The sequence below is a fragment of the Poeciliopsis prolifica genome, unplaced genomic scaffold (genome assembly GCF_027474105.1).
Source record: "Poeciliopsis prolifica strain line A6 unplaced genomic scaffold, Auburn_PproV2 SCAFFOLD003, whole genome shotgun sequence".
Lineage (NCBI taxonomy): Eukaryota > Metazoa > Chordata > Actinopteri > Cyprinodontiformes > Poeciliidae > Poeciliopsis > Poeciliopsis prolifica.
In genome coordinates, this window is record NW_026562378.1 from 825,791 (window position 1) to 844,237 (window position 18,447).

General features: G+C 38.6%; 2 protein-coding genes across 4 annotated transcripts; both read right to left on the reverse strand.

The window, feature by feature from the left end:
* Positions 1-955: 955 nt before the first annotated feature.
* Positions 956-4,342, reverse strand: ghrh (growth hormone releasing hormone). The gene is made up of 5 exons (XM_055027298.1): positions 4,251-4,342; positions 3,827-3,938; positions 1,587-1,691; positions 1,298-1,402; positions 956-1,205 (listed from the first exon to the last, which is right to left on the reverse strand). The coding sequence occupies exons 2-5, from the start codon at positions 3,910-3,912 to the stop codon at positions 1,076-1,078; spliced, it is 426 nt and encodes a 141-aa protein (XP_054883273.1). The 5' UTR covers positions 3,913-3,938; positions 4,251-4,342; the 3' UTR covers positions 956-1,075.
* A 1,453-nt stretch (positions 4,343-5,795) lies between these two features.
* Positions 5,796-17,918, reverse strand: rpn2 (ribophorin II). Of its 3 annotated transcripts, none has more exons than XR_008605805.1 (18): positions 17,831-17,918; positions 17,303-17,493; positions 17,114-17,209; positions 16,372-16,547; positions 16,223-16,298; positions 16,008-16,142; positions 15,399-15,575; positions 15,003-15,121; positions 13,409-13,514; positions 10,735-10,826; positions 10,520-10,634; positions 10,199-10,393; positions 10,025-10,111; positions 9,141-9,236; positions 8,727-8,802; positions 7,250-7,379; positions 6,679-6,781; positions 5,796-6,363 (listed from the first exon to the last, which is right to left on the reverse strand). XR_008605805.1 is itself a non-coding variant. In XM_055027498.1 (17 exons), exons 1-17 carry the CDS (start codon positions 17,841-17,843, stop codon positions 6,348-6,350), a joined length of 1,953 nt encoding a protein of 650 aa, XP_054883473.1. In that variant the 5' UTR covers positions 17,844-17,900; the 3' UTR covers positions 5,796-6,347. The 3 variants fall into 3 exon arrangements, 1 of the variants encoding a protein (XP_054883473.1); XR_008605804.1 differs by having other exon boundaries at positions 17,303-17,550; positions 17,831-17,900; XM_055027498.1 differs by lacking the exon at positions 6,679-6,781 and having other exon boundaries at positions 17,303-17,550; positions 17,831-17,900.
* Positions 17,919-18,447: the final 529 nt, after the last annotated feature.

The following is an 18,447-nucleotide window of genomic DNA, read 5'->3' on the forward strand; positions in this document are numbered from 1 at the left end:
GTTGCTAACTTCCCAAATAAAAGACTGTTTGCCCACACAATGTGTCAGCAACAAAATCTGCACGAACAGAATGATCTAATCTTGCTCTTGCAGCCTTGGAAGAGGGAACTGATTTATTATTGCAGAGTTATTACTTCCCTACCATATGAGCCAAAAATGAACAAAACCAGCCAAGGGTCCATTTATTCCAACTGGACTGGATTAAGAGTTTGACCTGGCAGTCTGGGTTAGGTTTTGTAACAACAAAAAATGGGTTAAACTAATTTCGGTCAAACAAGAAAGCCACCAAGCAGCATGCTTAAAAGAGTAACACATAGTCACCTCAATCAAAAGGTTGGTCTCTACTTTTCTCACACATTTGCAGTGTTCCCTGCAGGGCTTTTTTATCGCTCAACTGAGCATCCTTCTGGCCGCTTTTCAAAAAAGACCAGAGAACACCGCCAATATTTATCTACATGTTGCCCCACCTCAGCCAAGAGTCTCTGCAGCTCCTCCAAAATTGACTGTAGACATTTTGGCTACTTCTCCAACTAATGCGCTCATTTCCTGGCCTTAGGTAAACAGTCATGCTTTGGAAGATTTGCAGTTTATCTATTGAAGAATGCTCTGATATGTTCAAAGCTTGGACTAATTGCTTCATAAGCTACACAGCCCTCATCAGAAAGCTTCTTGTTTCTTATCACATAAATCCTAATAGAGCACATTAAAGTTTGTTTTTGCAATGATAAAAAAGAAGATAAGAGGTATGAATATTTTTGTAAGCCGATGTAAATCAAATCTGCTCATTGGAATGATCCCGTTCTCCCCAGGAATGACACCAAACATAGGTTGTCTTCACAGTTTTTAATAATAATAATTATTATTAATAATTTAATTCTTAATAACAACTAACAAAAGACAATATTACTAACTTTATTTGTATAGAATACATTAGATAAAGTAAAAGGACCCAATCAGTGATGGCTCCCACTCTTCAGTTAATCCTCAACTTCTGTAGAGAATCAGTGTTTAACTTAGTTTCAACAACAAAATATCGCTGAGGGAGGATTTCGATTTTAAAGCCTGAGGTATTTCTTCACCTGGGCCTCATGACATTCCCCCGCCTTCTTCTGTACCTCTGATCGCGTTGGATGGATGTGAGATCTTCTTTAAACGTCCCCTCATAGATGTCTGACTGACGTTTCATGTAGCTCTCACTTTCATCTCTGCAAAAGAGCACAGTGATGGCCACAATAGGAGTTTGACAATGAAGCTCTGCAGTGACTAACACACTCTGCGCACAGACGCCCCTGCCTACCCGAGCCGTTTGCCCATGATAGTCTGAAGGAACTTCCTGGCAGAGATCTGGCCCAAGACCTTCCTGTAACTGTTGGTAAAGATGGCATCAGCGTGACGTTCAGAGCTAAAGATCAGAGAAGAGGAAGCTGACATCAGTTTGCTTTAATGAAATATGATTTTCTTAGCTTTGCTTTACAAATGCATAAATGTAAGTAACTTTGGTTTGATTTGCCCACAATAAAAGAGTTTCCTCACAGACATATTTTCTTAGTTTTCACTGCATCTTGCCAAACAACAGCCATACGCACCGCAGTTCCTCTCCGTCCCTCAGAGAGATCTTGTCTTCGTCCTGCTGCTCTGTCGGATTCTTCAGGGAAGATGTCATGAGGATGGACGTGTCCCTTTGGCCAAACCTGTGAGACATCACCATATTCTTCCTGAATGTCCGATACTGAATTTCAAACATGCCCTTCCTCAACTTTAAGCCGCAGTTATGAGTTATTAAATCTCATTTTCATGTTAGAAGCTAAATCGTGCTTGGGGTTTACAAAATGCTCTTGTCCTTGTCAAATGACATGTTCTGCTGCCTGAGCGCTGGACAACATGATTAAGATGCACTAGTGGAACAATGTAACTACAGTGACTAATTCAGACATCTTGACCCTTCTTTGCATAAGGACAAAGACATGACAGGAAAAGTAAGTGGTGAAAAGTTCAAAACAACATTTGCATTAGGAATGAACGTAGACTTGTCTGTTTGATCGTTTATTTCTTTTAACCTGGTTAGTAACTGTTGGATATCTGTGGGGGGGGGCATTTGTAAAGTTACACAGTCAAAGTTTGGAGCAATAAATTGTTACTTTTCTTGCAGAAAAAGAAAGAAAACTCATATTTTCATGTTTAAGTGTAACAGTTTCAAACTAAATATTTAATTAACACAGTAATTTTACAAACTAAATAGCACGCTAAATATTGAACTTCAGGCTGAACAGTTAGCTTAAAGATAGGTATTTATTTGAAGTTGTGACATTTATAAGATGATAAATAACATGGGCATAATATGACAGATTTTTTTTCTTACATTAGTTTTGACTAACTTTACAAACGACACCTCATAGATATCTTTGTTGTTTGAGTTTTACTGACCCAAACAAATGAGATATTAGATTGTTTAGAATGACTAATGTTTCAATAAACATCAATGAAGATACTTCAGTCAGCTGTTATTCTCATTTGTTGCATGCAGCGTCCAGCTAAAAACAGAAACATTAATTCAGTTCAATCCAAAAAAAAAACCTCTGTTGATTCAAATAAGAAATTAAATATATAAATTCTCTACTTTGTGGTTGACAAGGTTTCTATGATGGAGCAAGAATTGAAGTTTGTTTCCAGCTTTATCTAGTTTAGATGCATTGCTAATCCTAAAGGCAAACTTGCAGGCGAGGAAGTTCGCAGCGAGTGAGCAATGCTGCTAGTCCCGAGGTCTTGTTGACACTTTGCAACAGATTCTGTCATCTTGTCAGAATAGATGTATTTTTTTTTATTTGTACTATTGTAGTGGCCCTTCACCAGGTGGCGCCCAAACAAGTATAATAGGTGAAAAGGGGACATCTGGTGGAGGAGCTTATATGGTAGATATTCAACTCACATCTGTGGATGTTAGGGATATGAAATCTGTGTTGATCTCTGCCTCTTTCCAGTCTCTGGGCTTCATAGACAACGATACCAAAGCAGTTTGGGAGAGGAGAGTATTTGGTTTGGGGAGAGGATGTGGTTCTGTTGGTGTCTTCCATCAATGACCTTAGTGGACATCTCAGTCCAGACTGGTGACGGTCAGTGTTTGCTCCAGACAGACAAGCTTATTCTTCATGATGGAAGGGTAGACCAGTAGAGTGTTAAACAGAGTGAGGCGTCTTCTGTAGAAATGCGGTTAGAAAGGTATGAACATACTGAGAGCTCAATCACAAGCAGCTGAAGTCAGCTTCCTGTATAACCTTTGAGGGTTTTACAGGCGTGTCCTGAGGAACAGCAGGGCAGAGCAAGAGCCTGGTGCAGAGACCTACATTTTCTGGCATAGTGACACTGGAATCGTCCAGAATGACCTTCAGTGTTGTCGGGTAGAAGCATGTTGGATTTTACCTCCTGAACCTGTTGCCCAATTGCCAATAAGTGATTAGTGGATACATATCGAGAAACACATGCCTTACTACAAAATTATCCTTTAATATATATATAAAAAAATAAATATATATATTTTGAGTTAAAAAGAAGATGTGCAAAATTATGTTTAAAAAAATCAGCTTAATTCAGGCATGTACATCTTTAAAAATTTTGACCAGTACCTTTTAAGTTTCTTTTAGCTGTTGAACTATCTTTATTTCAACTGTAGAACATTGATTAAAACCAAACACAAAATATTATTTTAATAATGTAGTTTCTACAAAAACACCTGATTCAAACAGTGATGAGGGATTTCCAAAACCTTCAAATTATCCTTAAATCGCTCTATAAAAACAGCATTTAACAAGTTGTGAATGTTGAGACGTACCTGATGGACGGGTAGAGCGGGGAGCCTGACAAAGACATGACCAGGCAGCAGAAGAGCAGCAGCAGCACAGCAGCTTTCTCCATCATCGCAGTAAGTCCTGGAGAACACTGAACTACCAGAATAAATGACAGGAGTAGAAATTACATTAGAAAAAAAAAAAAGCTGAAATCATAGTTTCCCAGCATCAGCGTCACCACACAACTGAAAAAAGAAACTACAAAAAAACTAAGTTGAGGCATGGAGATGTGTATCCTCAGACACAAAAAGGAAACACCCAATGGAACAGTTCATGTTAGACTCATGAGTAGTGTGTGTGTGTGTGTGTGTGTGTGTGTGTGTGTGTGTGTGTGTGTGGGGGGTGTGTGTGTGTGTGTGTGTGTGTGTGTGTGTGTGTAGGTGCGTGTGTGTGTGTGTTGAGAGTTACCTAGTTTTAACGCAGATTGAGAGCGTCCCTGCTGAGCCTCTACTCGGTGCCTTCCACTCTCATCGTCCGTCACTGCCGGGAAAAACAGGACAAAAGAGACAGGGACACTGCTGGTCGCCCCCCTCTGCATCCATGGTCAGTTTATACTGAACCTGAGGCTCAGTCACACCCACAGCTCACATCATCACTACCACTCTCCCTCATTGAGCCCAGCCATCAACATCAACTCTCTGGGTTGGATTTTGTTTCCTTTTGGGCATGACCATAATTGAGTAGCACTTCAGTGCCACGGCGTGTTATGGTTTTGCATGACCATGAATCAGTAAAAGACAGAATGTATGGGAAAAAAATAATGGATTGTAAACAAAGTAAAATAAACAATAATGTTTTGGTTAATCATTTTTATTTAATTTCATTTAATGTGCATTTCATCTGATGGTCCTGGCCTGCAACACAAAGTAAATCCACATCGCCTCTATTTCAACTCATCTGTGAGTTGGAGTCAGAGTTCAGGTATTATTTGAACTTTCGATATGCTAATGAGCCGCTTCCAGCTGTAAAAACAATACCTTGTTGCCACAGTTATGCATTATGACACTCTGGAAATAAAATGTAAGATCAAAACTGTCCAGCAGGACAGAATCTGTTGCTGAGGAGACAAACTTTCTTCTAGACAAATAAAGAGAAATCTATGGATCCATGTTTAGTTTTACAGTGATTTACAAATTATGTACAAGAAATGATTTTGGTCATTTCATTTATAATATTGAACATTTTTAGGGTTTAAAAGAAATTCCTTTTTTTTTTTTTTTTTTTTTAAGATTGAAAAACCAATTCTTCTGAAACACCTGGTGTTTTAAGTGAATTGTGCATTTTAATGAAAATAGTTTTTCCTCAACATGAGGATGCTAGCTTAAATGTTTTAGTCAGCTAAAATATGATTTACTGCAAACAGCTGTTTTTACCTGAGGATTTTAACGCTACTGTTACTCTGCTCTACTAGAATCAACCCCTATCCTGTAACAGTCTGCTGTAGCTTTGTTGGTTAGCTTGGTTGCATCACAGACCCTCTAAGACAGATGTAGATGTGTTTGAGCCAAGTTACTCAAACTGGTCATTACTGATATTTCTGTAAACTTCAGAACCAGTTTAGGTTCTCTTACTCCAGTGGCCTTCAACAGCAATGTGACAGTAATGGGGAAAGACATGCAAAATGAAAGTTTGCCTTGAACCTGAACACTTAATGTTCAAAATAATGGCTTCTTGATGAGTGATTCTACAAGTACTTGTTAATGTTTTTATGCTGTACATTTTTCCAGTTGAAAAATGTGACATTGATTGGCGATGCATCCAACACTTTCAGGAATACAATAAAGATCAAGACTGAATCATCTCCTCCATTATACTAAAAGTTTGGAAGGAAAAACAAGGTTACATGTCTGTAAGCATTTGGTTATTTACATCTATGAACCTTTTAAAACCTTTACAGAAATGATTTAGTTACCTTCTTTTTACATGAAGAAATAAACGACAAACAAGCATAAATTCACCTCAGCTTCTTTATTTTCCCCATCTTCATTACAAAAAAAATTTTTCTCATCAACATCCTGGGAGCATCTTCTGTAGAAAATAAAAGAGTACCACAGGCAAACCCATCAGAGTAGTTGATACTATTTTGGGGTGTCAGTGCAATGTCCAATTGTTGATTATTTCTGGAAGAAGAAGAAGCAGCAGCTTCTTTCTGAGGTGAAAAAGGGCACAGAGCATCAACAAAGAGGAATGTACAAAAAAAAAGGACAAAACCCAATTTTCATCAAGAAACCACAAAAAAAATGTACTGAAAAAACTCTGCTGTGTTGGACAAAAAGAAAAGTGCAACGATCATAAGCTCTACCGCCCTCTGCAGGAGAATCTGTCAGTGTTTGTCCCAAGGCGTCTCTGTCCCTTCTGTTAAGCAACAGTCGTACTGCATGTTTAAAACCGTCGATTGGATTCCTGAACATTCGTGCCATTTTCCTCCAGAGTCTGATTTTGTAGCAAACCAAGAAAATAAAATTACAAAATGACCATCAGCTTCTTCTTTGAATGTTTTTGTCCTTATTTTTTCTCCATTCTGTGGGGAAAAAGAAAGAAAACGTTAGTGATTACTCAGACTGGATTCATCCAACTAGTGAAGCTGGTCATGCATTTTATAAAAAGGGCATAGTCTCAAAAATGTAAAAAAAAAAAATTATAATAACATTTGAACAGCAAACTGTATAGTAGAGTGTAGACCACAATGGAGGGATTACTATGTTGCTGTAATGACTCTGGTTGTAATGGTCATGATGGGGTGAGTGATTGGGGGATGAGAGCACCACACAGCCATGCACACTGCCACACATTATGGTAAATGCAGTGTGGATGCAGTCTCAGAGAACGCCCTTACTTCAGACTGGAAGCAGAACCCACTCTTATGTTACAAAAGTGTGGGGGGGCTTTACCGAAGGCTCCTATACTTTGCCAACCTACTACTCTGCTCTGCAGCAATCCTGAAAAAGGAGTAGAGAGACAGCAAGGTGCGGACAGAAGGGTTAAAAAGACAGAAGGAAAACGTCCAACATTAGGGAAATCATTCACCGAAACCTTCTCTTTGCTTAAAGGGGGTTAAATGGGCTGGCTTAAGAGAGGGCAGTCAAAGTGACCTCTTCAGTCAGGGACACAGGCTGCAAATTGCTCACTCCAGCCCCTGAAGAGCTCTACATACTGATGGGGGGGAAATTGCCCCCTCTGTTGCTATGCTTCTCTTCTTGTATTCATGAGCTCTTCTTCTGGCAGAGACCTTTGGACTGAAATGATCCTTTGAAGTTCCATTAAAAGGGGAGCTACAGACAGAAAAGGCTCTTTTTCTTCAGGTTTGCAGCTAAGAATTACAAAGAGCAGCAGCAGTGTTCGTCACCAGGAATGAGGGGTGAGGCTTTTCTGTCCGGGTGAAGGACTCTCTCCGTCAGAATACTTACCTCTTCACTGCTTTCTGGGCCAGCATGCGGTTCCCCGCTAGGAAGGTTACGCCGCCAATGATTGCCAAATACTTCAGAGTCTGGAACATGTTCAGGTTGGTCCAGTAGACGTACATCAGACCCAGCATGGCTGGAACAACAGAAGACTTTAAGTAAATTAAGAGCCACATGATGAACTTTATTGTTCGAAGAGACAGAAGAGTCAAAGTAAAAGAATGTGCAACCTTTTCATCTGACTGCTTCTTTAGAAATAAAATGTCATAAAACATCTTGCAAAATTACTCATACTCCTTGAACTGTAATATTTCGACATGTTTTACAAAGAAAAATTTGGAATATTGGGCAAACATTTGTTTTCACCAGACACCCATAAAATAAAATCAAGTGCAACCAACAACCTTCAGAAGGTATATAGTCCATAAATTATTAGCATTCAACTGCCGAGCCAAACACCAAAATGTTTTAACTAGGACTTTAACACATTCCGATTAATTACCCAGAATTTATCATGTTAAAATTTATATAATTTTTTTGTAACCTATAAAAGATTCTGTATGAAATTTTTGTATTTGCACTTTTCTGTTATGCCCCTAAATCTGAAGCACAAGTGACATCTGCAACAACAGTGATAGAACACTGCTTCTCTTGGTCCCACTGGGATTTCACTTTATTTCAAGAAAACATTCTGATTGGAAGCTGGAAAAGACGATTGTTGTGTTCATGTTGTGCCAAAAGGAGTTAGTTTATTCAAGCCTAAAACAACACACATCTCAATGCTAAACATGTAGAGGCTAACGCTAATGTCGGCGTCAACAGTCCATATTTCTAAAGAAGCTCCATAAAAGATCAGAAGTTTCTGAAACTCTGGGAAGCTGAATGGGTAGAATAACACTTTGTTCCAACCTGATGGTTGAAGAACCTAAATAACAGATTCAAAACAATAAATATCTTTGTTGCTGAGCTCAGACATCTATTCACCGTATTCAATCATTTATATGCAGTGTATTTTATATACAGTTTTCGATTAAGATGGGATTAATTCATTACAGAGTCTGGAATTAACTCAAAACTTTTAACTGAGCCCCATTATTAGTTCTAAGATTAAGTCTTAGAAGAGAGGACGATCCATCCTCTACAGTAAACAGGGTTAGCTTAGCACAAAACCCAACAAAAACTTTGCAGATGGAGGTCAATTGAAACTAATCAGATTGATGCATGTTGCCGATAAAATTTAACAATTTCAGACTCCAGATGTGCATAGGTGGTAGAGACCTTCAAAAGATCTGCTGTTCTACAGCAGTATCAATACAAACAGGGTGAAAAATACATGCCACACCATCAGATTTAATTGAGTTTGTAGAATTAGAGAAAATGTGACAAAGTTCAAGACGCAGGAATATATTCCATTTAAATTTGATGTTATGATTAAAAACAGCTTTAATTACGGAGCAAACGTGAAAAAACTGTGGGAGCTTACCCGCATGTCCCAGGTGGAACAGGATGGTGCTTGGAGAAAAGCTGAAGTTGGAAATGTTGGCTCCGAGCTTAAACCACTACAAAAGAGAGGGAAAATTCTAACAATGAGATCATTTTACTCTCCAGTCAGAGCGGCAAACAAAAGAGCTGAACAAATGGTTTATCGCTAATAAAATACTATGATTAGCAGCAACAATACCTAACACTCAGCAGACAAAAAAACAACACTGGGCTATTGTGTTTTTAAATTAAAAAAGGCATTATATTTATACTGGACAGTCCATTGACCATGTTCTCATTGAAAATGGGATTGTGGATCTAAAAATACCGATTGCTACACAAGTGATGCTTCTAAATAGATTTTTGAACAGATAAAAAAAAAAAAAAACACTTTAAGCATGTTTTTCAATATTACCAGAATAAGCAGAAGCAGGAGCGGAGACAATACAAGAGCAGTGAAGGTGTTGGAAACCACCGTTGGAGGCTTCTTTTCCGGCTCCCTGAACAAATGCTGCACAGAAAAAGATTTCAAATGAGTCACAATGAAGCTTTGTGCTCACTTAACTGAGTCATTATTAAGACCAATATCTTTATAGTGAAAGAAAATCTTAATTAAAAAATCTGCCACTCAACGTTGTTTTCAACATGCCAAATCCATAGGGGGCGGTGTAGCGCTCTACAAAACCTGAGCAGATTGCTTCAAAACAACCACGACTTCCTGTTAAAAATGAACATGGCCCAGGAGGTTCATTTGTGTGGACAAATAAATAGATTGAGCTACTTTGAAATAGCATATTAAAATAAATAGATACAAATTTATTTATTTCCCTATTCCTGGCTACATCTGGACTAGGCCTTAAACTTCTGGCTGTCCAATCCGTTCTCAACAGGCACAGAATGCATCTAGCTTCATATGGGTTGTCAACAGAAGCCAATCAATGGTGAAGACAAATGTTGTCCAGTAAACTGGCGATATAGTTACACTTACCCGTGATGCACAAAAATTTAACAGGCTAATTAGTATTAGCAGCTTGTTACCAGCAGCCTTAACCATATCAAGAGACAGAGGGCAGTGATGATGTCTGTGCACCACTAGAACTTTTGCCCGATACAGGTCCAAGAAGAAAAAAAATACATATTCACGACACAGGCCAATTTATTTATATATATATATATATATATATATATATATATATATATATATATATATATATATATATATATATATATATATATATATATATATATATATATATATATAAAAGATGTACAGACACCGAAAGAAAACAGACGTAGTACCTGAATCTCTGGTTTGGGTACATAAAGGGTCTTTGGCTGAACAGCGACTGGAGCTTCTTCTTCTGCAAACTTAAGGATGACATCAGCCTGTTGAGAGGTTACAAGTCAGTTTCAGCAACACCTTAGATATGAGAAATCGCCATTTCCAAAAACGAAGCCTGGTTGGACACTGACCACATTCCACAAGATGGGATTCTCCAGGGTGGCATCTCCTACCATGAGGTAGAGAGAATAGGTACCAGACATGGAATCGAACTCTGATTTCCGTTCAGCCGTGTCCAACTCGAACTTGTAGAGGTTCTTGCTATCAGGTTCAGCGACGAATACGACCTCCTGGCCGGTTTTCTGATTGTGCAGCCGGACAAACGTCTTGTAGGAACAACAAAGGCGTTGGGTGTTAATGAGCTCCAACTCTTGGCCAATTAGCTGTATAATTTAACGCTAACAATGATAATTATAAGAGCAGAAACAGCAGCACAGCGTACAGCTACAGACCTGGTGAGGGGTGAGCTCCTGCTCATTGTTGACGTCAACCAGCTGGAAGGACATGGCAAAGTTCTGGTGGCTGTCTGCTGTAAAGGAACTCTTGGCTTTGGAGGGATACTGCACTCTGCGTTAACAGACCAAAGAAAGAGACAATAAATGCTGTTAAACGTCTTGCCTCTGGGTGTCCAGAGCAGCAGCCCCAGAGGTCCGCCATGTTTCCTGACCTGGTGGTCTTTGTGCCGATGCTCTGGTCCTTGTCCACCACAGAGAGGTCCATGTTAGTTACAGCAACCTCAGTGGAAACTTTGACCTTCAGCTAAAAGTTTAAATGAAACAAGTGATATTATCAGTTCAGTTCCTTATGTAACCACAGGTTAAAACGTAATGTGTTTTGCAAAACCACAAGAAAACAATACAATAACACATAATCTCCGCTAATTTCCTGTTAAGAGAACGTAACATGTTTTTAAATACAAAAGCATGGTGGGCCGCTGGTATACTGCCCTAGCAAGTTTTCTGGAGGAGACCCTGCCCTTACTGTAGAGTGATGACCAAATTGCTCCATTTTTTAGACCTTCTTTTGCATGGGTCATGACAAACTTTAAATGTGACAGATTTTTCAGCAACCAGTCGATTCCTTCTGACCACTCAGTGACTGAATCCTATGAGGTTTCAAAATAGGTTCTAAAATTGGGTTCATACCACATAATTACTAGTGGAAACCCCTTAGCACTGCACATAGGGTTTTGGCAGGTTTCACCAAATCAAATTTAAGACTTTTCCAAGACCTTTATGAATGAGATTCAAGATCTGTATCTCTACAGACATGTACTAACACCTTCCAGCCAACTGGCAATAAATTCAAACTTATTAATGACAAGACACCACTGGAAGAACTTTAGAACTGGGCCGATGTGCTCCATCTTCCTGGTTTTCGTGAGAACACTGTGGAGGAGAGCCCAGTCTCACATCGCAGATTAGGCGACACAAAGGCCATTTGTGTTGGATGTCACAATAAAAGGGATACATAATCACTCATGCCACAACTTTTCAGATTTCTATTTGCAGAGATATGAAAATCATGTAATGGTTACCTTCCACATCACAAATAATCACTGCTTACAGTGATTATATCGAGTGGTGACTCTTAATATCTTATCCCTCTAATACCTAATAAATGCCTCCACAATATCTTAAAACAAAATGTGAGAAATAAGTCTAGGGGTGTGGATTCTTTTGCAAGGCATTGCATCATAAAACTAATGGACACCAGGACAAAATGGTTGAGATCACTATAGCTGTATACAGAGGTGCCATGACTCATGTTGTATTCTCTATTGAATGGAAATACAAATGTGCCGTGATCCAAGCATATACTAACACACACAGCACACCACTGAGTCAAGCAGCCGCAGCTATTATTATTCCAGTTCTGGAGTGTGTGTTTTTGTAGGGGTCAGAGTATGTGGTTTTGATTTGGAGGTCTTTCTGATGGAGTCATATATGGAGAGAGGTTGTTTAAATTCAGGCCTGATCATTCCAGTTTTCTCTTAATTCAACAGGTAAATATTAAAAACATTAATCATGAATTCCTCATTAGATGAACTCAACTGAAAATGAAGGGATTGCAAAGGTATCCTTGTTAACGTTTATCTTTCTAATAAACTTAAAGTTTTCCATTTTGCATTTGCCTATAATAAAAGAGCTGGTCCAGGGTAAACAAATATATGTTTAAATTAAAAGGAAATAATAATAAAAAGAATCAGAATGGCATTGGTTAAAATTGGAAACTAATTATCAAATATATCTGAAATCTGGTATTGGCCAGATCGGTGCATCTCTCTAACCTCACCGCAATTATACAACTGTGATTAGATATTTGTATCTTTTTATGCCTTAGCTAACAATAGAATAGTTATTATAAAACATTCAATGACAGTAATTCTGATTAACCTTAAAAGCCACCAACTGTTGGAAATGAATACAGGACACAATGTTTGTAATCCACACTAAATGTAAAAGGTTGTTTCCTTTTAACAATTTCTGCACAATAGCTTTTTCAAAAATAAGCATGATTACATATAATTGTTAATATTATTCAGATGTTTTGTTCTATGTTTAGAAAACAATGTGAATACACTTTGCATCTTTGCTTGTTCATTACTGCCTAAATCAATCTGGCTGAAATGTTCCTGTTCATGTAATCTGCCGCCCTCAACCCATCACAGCGGCGCTCCAAAAGTAGAAGAATCGTTCTTTTGTTGCAGAATAAACATTAATTATTTAAATCTAATGTACTACATTAGATTTAAATATGCACATTTTTGCTCACTTCTATTTGGCCAGCCGAGACTCAATTTGTTGGTGTCCAAAACCAAACAGCAAAAGAAGCTGCTATCATATGAAAAACCTACCTGTAATGCAACACCAACAAACAGAATCATTCAGTCTTTTTTTATGGACAATCAGGCATTTAGCAATATTGTTTCAGCTCCTAATGTTTTACTGCTATGGTCTTTTGTTTTATTTTGAGTTGTACTTTTTTCAGTTAATTGACTATATTGTGTTTTATATTACTGTTTTGTGTGTATATTTCAAACTGGTTGCTCTTGAAAAATGAAACCCTTTGAATGAGATTTACAAATAAAGGTGAAATAAAAATGTCAAAAGGAGTCTGGAACTTTCTTTATTCTACTGTCATAATGAAAATTAGTAAAGAAAACTTCAGAGTGCCAGACTGGCGACATATCCAGGGTGTATGTTCGCTGAAGATAGGCATCAGCACCCCTGGTAACTCCATCAGGATTGAGGGTGTTAGAAAATGGATGGATAGTTGGAACTTCACAGCAGAAGCAGTAGCATGACTCAAACATGGTTAGTTAGTGAAACTAATCGTACCTCAATGTGATTGGCTACTAGTCGGCTGTCCCCAGTCACACCAATTGTGAACTGGTAATATCCACTGGCCGGCTGGCTGGACATGAAATTCAGTTCAAAGACGCCACTAAAAACAGAAACAAAGAACAACACAGTAAATAATCAGTAGAATTGCTGTCCACACCCATATAGGATTCACAGTCATTAAGGCAGAACATGGAGGAAACAAGCTGCATTCGCTCAGGTAATAGGTAACCCTGTTGTGGATCAGCATTGAACGATATTACAAAAAACATATTGTGTTGTTGTTGAAGATTACCATTAAATTAAAAATAATTTCTCATTCATTTGCTCCCATCATCACAGTGCATATTGAGGTTCTATATATTTTGCAGTGTTGGCATCAATGCATTCACACACCTCAGATGACCTCACTGTTATTTTATCCTTTTTTCAAATTTCAAAATATTTACCATTTTTAGAACATGATTACTCCATGACTTTTGTCACTTAGTACTTTAACTTTTTTCTTGATTTTCTCATTAAGAACATATTTTGTAAAGGTTTCTGCTTTTGACTCAACTACTCTGGCATTAGGTTAGCTAAAGGCTAACATTCAAACTGTAAATGAGTCCAGAGGCAGTTAGGTATGTTCAAAGGATAAAACATTTGGACATTTTCATAAAATTAAAGCTAGAAAACAGCAGTTTAAACTCTTATTTTCAGTCAGATCTACACCTGTCACATCACCAACTTTTGCTGGATGATGATTTGTCCCAGAAGTTATTGTTTTAAGGGATAATATTGGTGTTTTGAAACCATTTTCAAGTAATAAGAGTAATGATTCAAGAACACATTCTCAAAGAACAATAAACTTTATATTCTAATTGAGCATTTTACACTGGAACAGGAAAACATTTTAAATATCCAAAATAAATAAACAAAACAACAAATAAAATTAATTGTTGTTCAGCTGAAAACAAAATTGTCCTTCCAAAAAAAAAAGTTCTAGTTGAGACCAAAACACTAGACTGAAGACTTATCATCCAATTTTTGCTTGAAAGACAAAAATGGGTGAAATGATCAATCTTGCAGATGGAAATTATTGATTTGTCTTAATTCAGCATGTGATTAATTGATTTATTTCTTATTGAGACAGGCCTACTCAGATCTAAGTTACTTTAGCAGCTTTACTGTAAAAGTCCTGTGAGAATTGTTGCATCACTTTGGCTTTTTAGCTCATTTGAGTTCCTCTCTTCAGCTGAAAGCATTCGCACTACACTTTCACCAGAAAACAAAGTGCGAATGCACCGCTATCCTACACAGGTATTCTACTAACTACTGGAGTAAAAAGTCGAGGGGTCCTAATGTAGAAAAGATGAATTAGGGTTCCATATGAAAGTATCGACTGATAGTGGTTCACCCAAAATTAAAGAAATTAGGCCGATCAATCTGTGCACTTCTAAAAATCCCTCCCCATTTTCTAGGGGAAAAACTAGGGAATATTTGTTAATCTTGATCTTTATTTGAAATCTTTAAGGCTTAACAACAATACAGTTTCTTCCTCTCCTCCTTTCTCAGCCACCTCCTGTGAAGTCACCTCTGTCATACGTACTCGTTATGAATGAACGGTGCCTGGTTGAGAACGGTGCTCTTGGATGCCACAGCATATGCAGACTCCACGAGAACGCTGGCTGAGGCCAAAGGTTGGGACATGACGTCAGTGACCAGGAGCTGGAATAAAACACACAGAGCCATGACATCACTACTGTGATGGCGTTAAAGACATAAGATTATTATTTGTCTTTATGTTTCAAGAACATAATGACATTGGAGTGATAGATAAATATAGAATGTCTTAATCAGTCCGTAGGGTGCAGCATAAGGGTGTGGTGTGTTTACAGGGGGGCAGAGAGAATGGAAGGTGGACAAACTGATTTAACAGCTGTTGCGAAAAAGTTGTTCTTTAGCCGTGTGGTTGTGCACAGCAGGAAGCAGATAGTGGGTGTACCTGCAGGGTGGGCTGGTTGTGGGACACGGTGGCTGGACCCTGAGCACTGACAACCACAGGGACATGGAAGCGGTTGTTGGACAGGGCAGCAGCGGCGCTTGCCACACTGAATGCCTCGGACAGAGAATCCCACGACTTCTTACTGAAGATGGAGTTGACCAGCTGGATGACCTGGTCCTGAGGGGAGAAAGAGGATTTTCAGGTAGGCAAATTTGGCAAAGTTGCAGCGATAAATTATAATATTGATGTTTTGAGACATTTTTCTGGCAATAATGGCATGATAATGCATTCTCAAAGATCAATAAACTTTCAATTCTAATAAACATTTAACACTGAAACTGGAAGACATTTTAAATATGCAAAATAAACAATAAATAAAATGAATTATGAAGTCTGAATTGTACTTCAAAAGCAGTTCTAGTTGAAAACCAAGCACTGGACTGAAAAGTTTTATCATCCAGTTTTTGGTAGAAAGAGAGAAAAGAGAAATGATAAATCATTCAAATGGAAATTCCAGAGTTGTTTTGATTTATCATGGAACTAATTGATTTAATGTTTATACTTTTAGGGGTATCGGAGGAAAAGCTGAGACGATGCGAGAACTCCTACCTCTTTGAGAGGCGGTTCCATATCCACGTGGTCCGACAGGCCGTACGCCGCCGCCACAAACAGGGCAGTGGCCTCCAGCCCCTCCTCAAACTGCAGGTACATGCCTCCTAGGTCGTCCAGACGAGCTGTCAGATCCTGAGAGAAAACACAAAAACCTCTCAAACCGATTCCAAAGCAGCAATACGGCACCACCTAGTGGAGGCTGGCAGAATCACCTCAATCTCCTCCAGGATTCCTCCCAGTTCTGCCTGCTGGGACAGGCGGGATGCGGCTTGCAAGGCCGAGATGATGCTGCACACAAACAGGCGGAGTAAGGTAGCGTTCAGAGGAGCTGCTGATCGGACCGATTCCATCTTACACTTACGCCATGACGTTGTCCTCCTTGTTGATACGCGCCGTGAGGGCACTGACCACTTCCTGTGAAGCGAGCGGGAGCCCCAAGGAGCTGAGAGCACCCACTGCCCGGTGGATTTGAGACATGGTCGAGTCCTCGCTGACCGCCGCCAGGAGGATGTCCCTAGTTTCATTGGCAACGGGGATCTAAAAAAAAAAAAAAAGGACAAGGGTAATTTCCACTGCGTTAAATGTAAGACATAGAATACTTCCTGTGCTGTTCAATCCTACTGTGAAAAAAATAGTCAAAATATAACATCAAACTACAATATCAGCACTAATTATGAATATTTGATCAATTACATAGTTTTTTTTGTCTATGTTTTCTTCATGGTTCTTAAATGACAGTTGTTTTTTTTTTTTTTTTTTATCAGCAGTTAAAGCTATTAGCATGTCACAGCAACAGTCTTCAGTCCGAGGCCTCATTAGATGCGCTGCAATACTGACTGCTACTGGAGATCCTTCCTACCCACAGCAACACTATCCCAACAACTCTGAAGATACGACAACATTCAGGATAAATATTTTAGGATAAAGTATATTTGAATTTAAATGGAAATGTTGTTAGTGCTGTTTGTTTCAATCTTCTGTAGTGACTGTTTTGTCTTTAAAAAATACTGGCTTTTATTATTCCATGTTCCATGTTCTGTAGTCAACAAAACTATGAATAAACTAGTGTGGGGGATGTAAATGAGCAGGATAATAATTCATACCTCACATCCTGAAATGGCCTTACTGGTTTCAGCAGCAAAGAACAGCGAATCAACACTACCGGGATCCAGTTGGGATTTCAGGAACTGGCAAACTTTCTGCAAAACAGATTTATAAGGAGAACATAATGAATGGAATCATCGATGACATTAATAGTTTTTGTTCTGAACCAGAAGCGGTGAATATCTTACTGCAGGATCCGGAACAGCTGCTCCAAGCTTGATGAGCCCAACCACAGAGTAGTATGCGGACTCCAGGTCGTCGTACGGTTGGTTCAGAAGATTCTGGAGCCGTCCCACATCAGACAGGGACAGGTGGTGAGACGGTGTGAGAGCCTGAGCTCCAGCAAGAGCCAGGCTGAGGAGGAGAACCCCGAGTAGCTCTGCGGACACACAGCCGAAGTTAGCAAGCCCACCACTTGGCCTGAGCGCGTGCTTCACTGTTACATTACATAGAAAAGACACATACATATCACTATATATTTTATTCATTTATTCATTCATTCATTCATTCGTTCATTCATTCGGATAAGTCTCGCGCCGACTGAAAGGGTTAGCTAAGAGCAGAACAGGCTAACCTAGACAGGAAGCACCGCAGCGCGTGCAGAAAGCGGCGTTTTCATCTAATTATATAGTTAAATATTCATTTATAATATAAATTGAATGAACAATACGAATCAGTAGCACGGAATGTTACATTAATTATTTGAATATACTCACTGGTCCGAATCATGTCTTGCAGTCTAATGCAGCGTCACCAAACCCACGATTGCTTCCGGTGTCCCAGAGAGAAACCTGTCAGGTTAAGGATGACTTCCGTCTCCAACGGTTGCTTTCAAAATAAAAGCGTTAAAGCGTGCAAAAGTTTATGATTTATATACAAGCTTTAAAAAAGCATCAAAACACGTCATTACTTTAAATATTTTAACATACATTTTGTATTTTATGTTCGACAGAGTATTAGGACCTGACTAAGATACTTTTCATAATTTAAAAATTATAGATGCGTTACCAGAAAAGTCATAAAAATATCAATATGAAGTGACCTACTCGTAAAATCCATGGTTTTCTTCCAAATACTCCGACGTTTGCACAATCATTTTAAAGTCCTACTTCCAATATTTTGATGTGTTAAAAGCTTAGGTACGCCCATTTATACAACCAACACACAAGTACAGATTCACAGGCAGCACATCATTCCTTTATTTATGTATTTTTTCTTAATCTGGTCTTGATCTGTTGTAGGTTAGCAATATCAGAACTCAGAAATAAAATACGTACCTAATTTGAAAATACCCATTTTATTTACGTTTCATCTCCTTTTCTAATTTAATTTT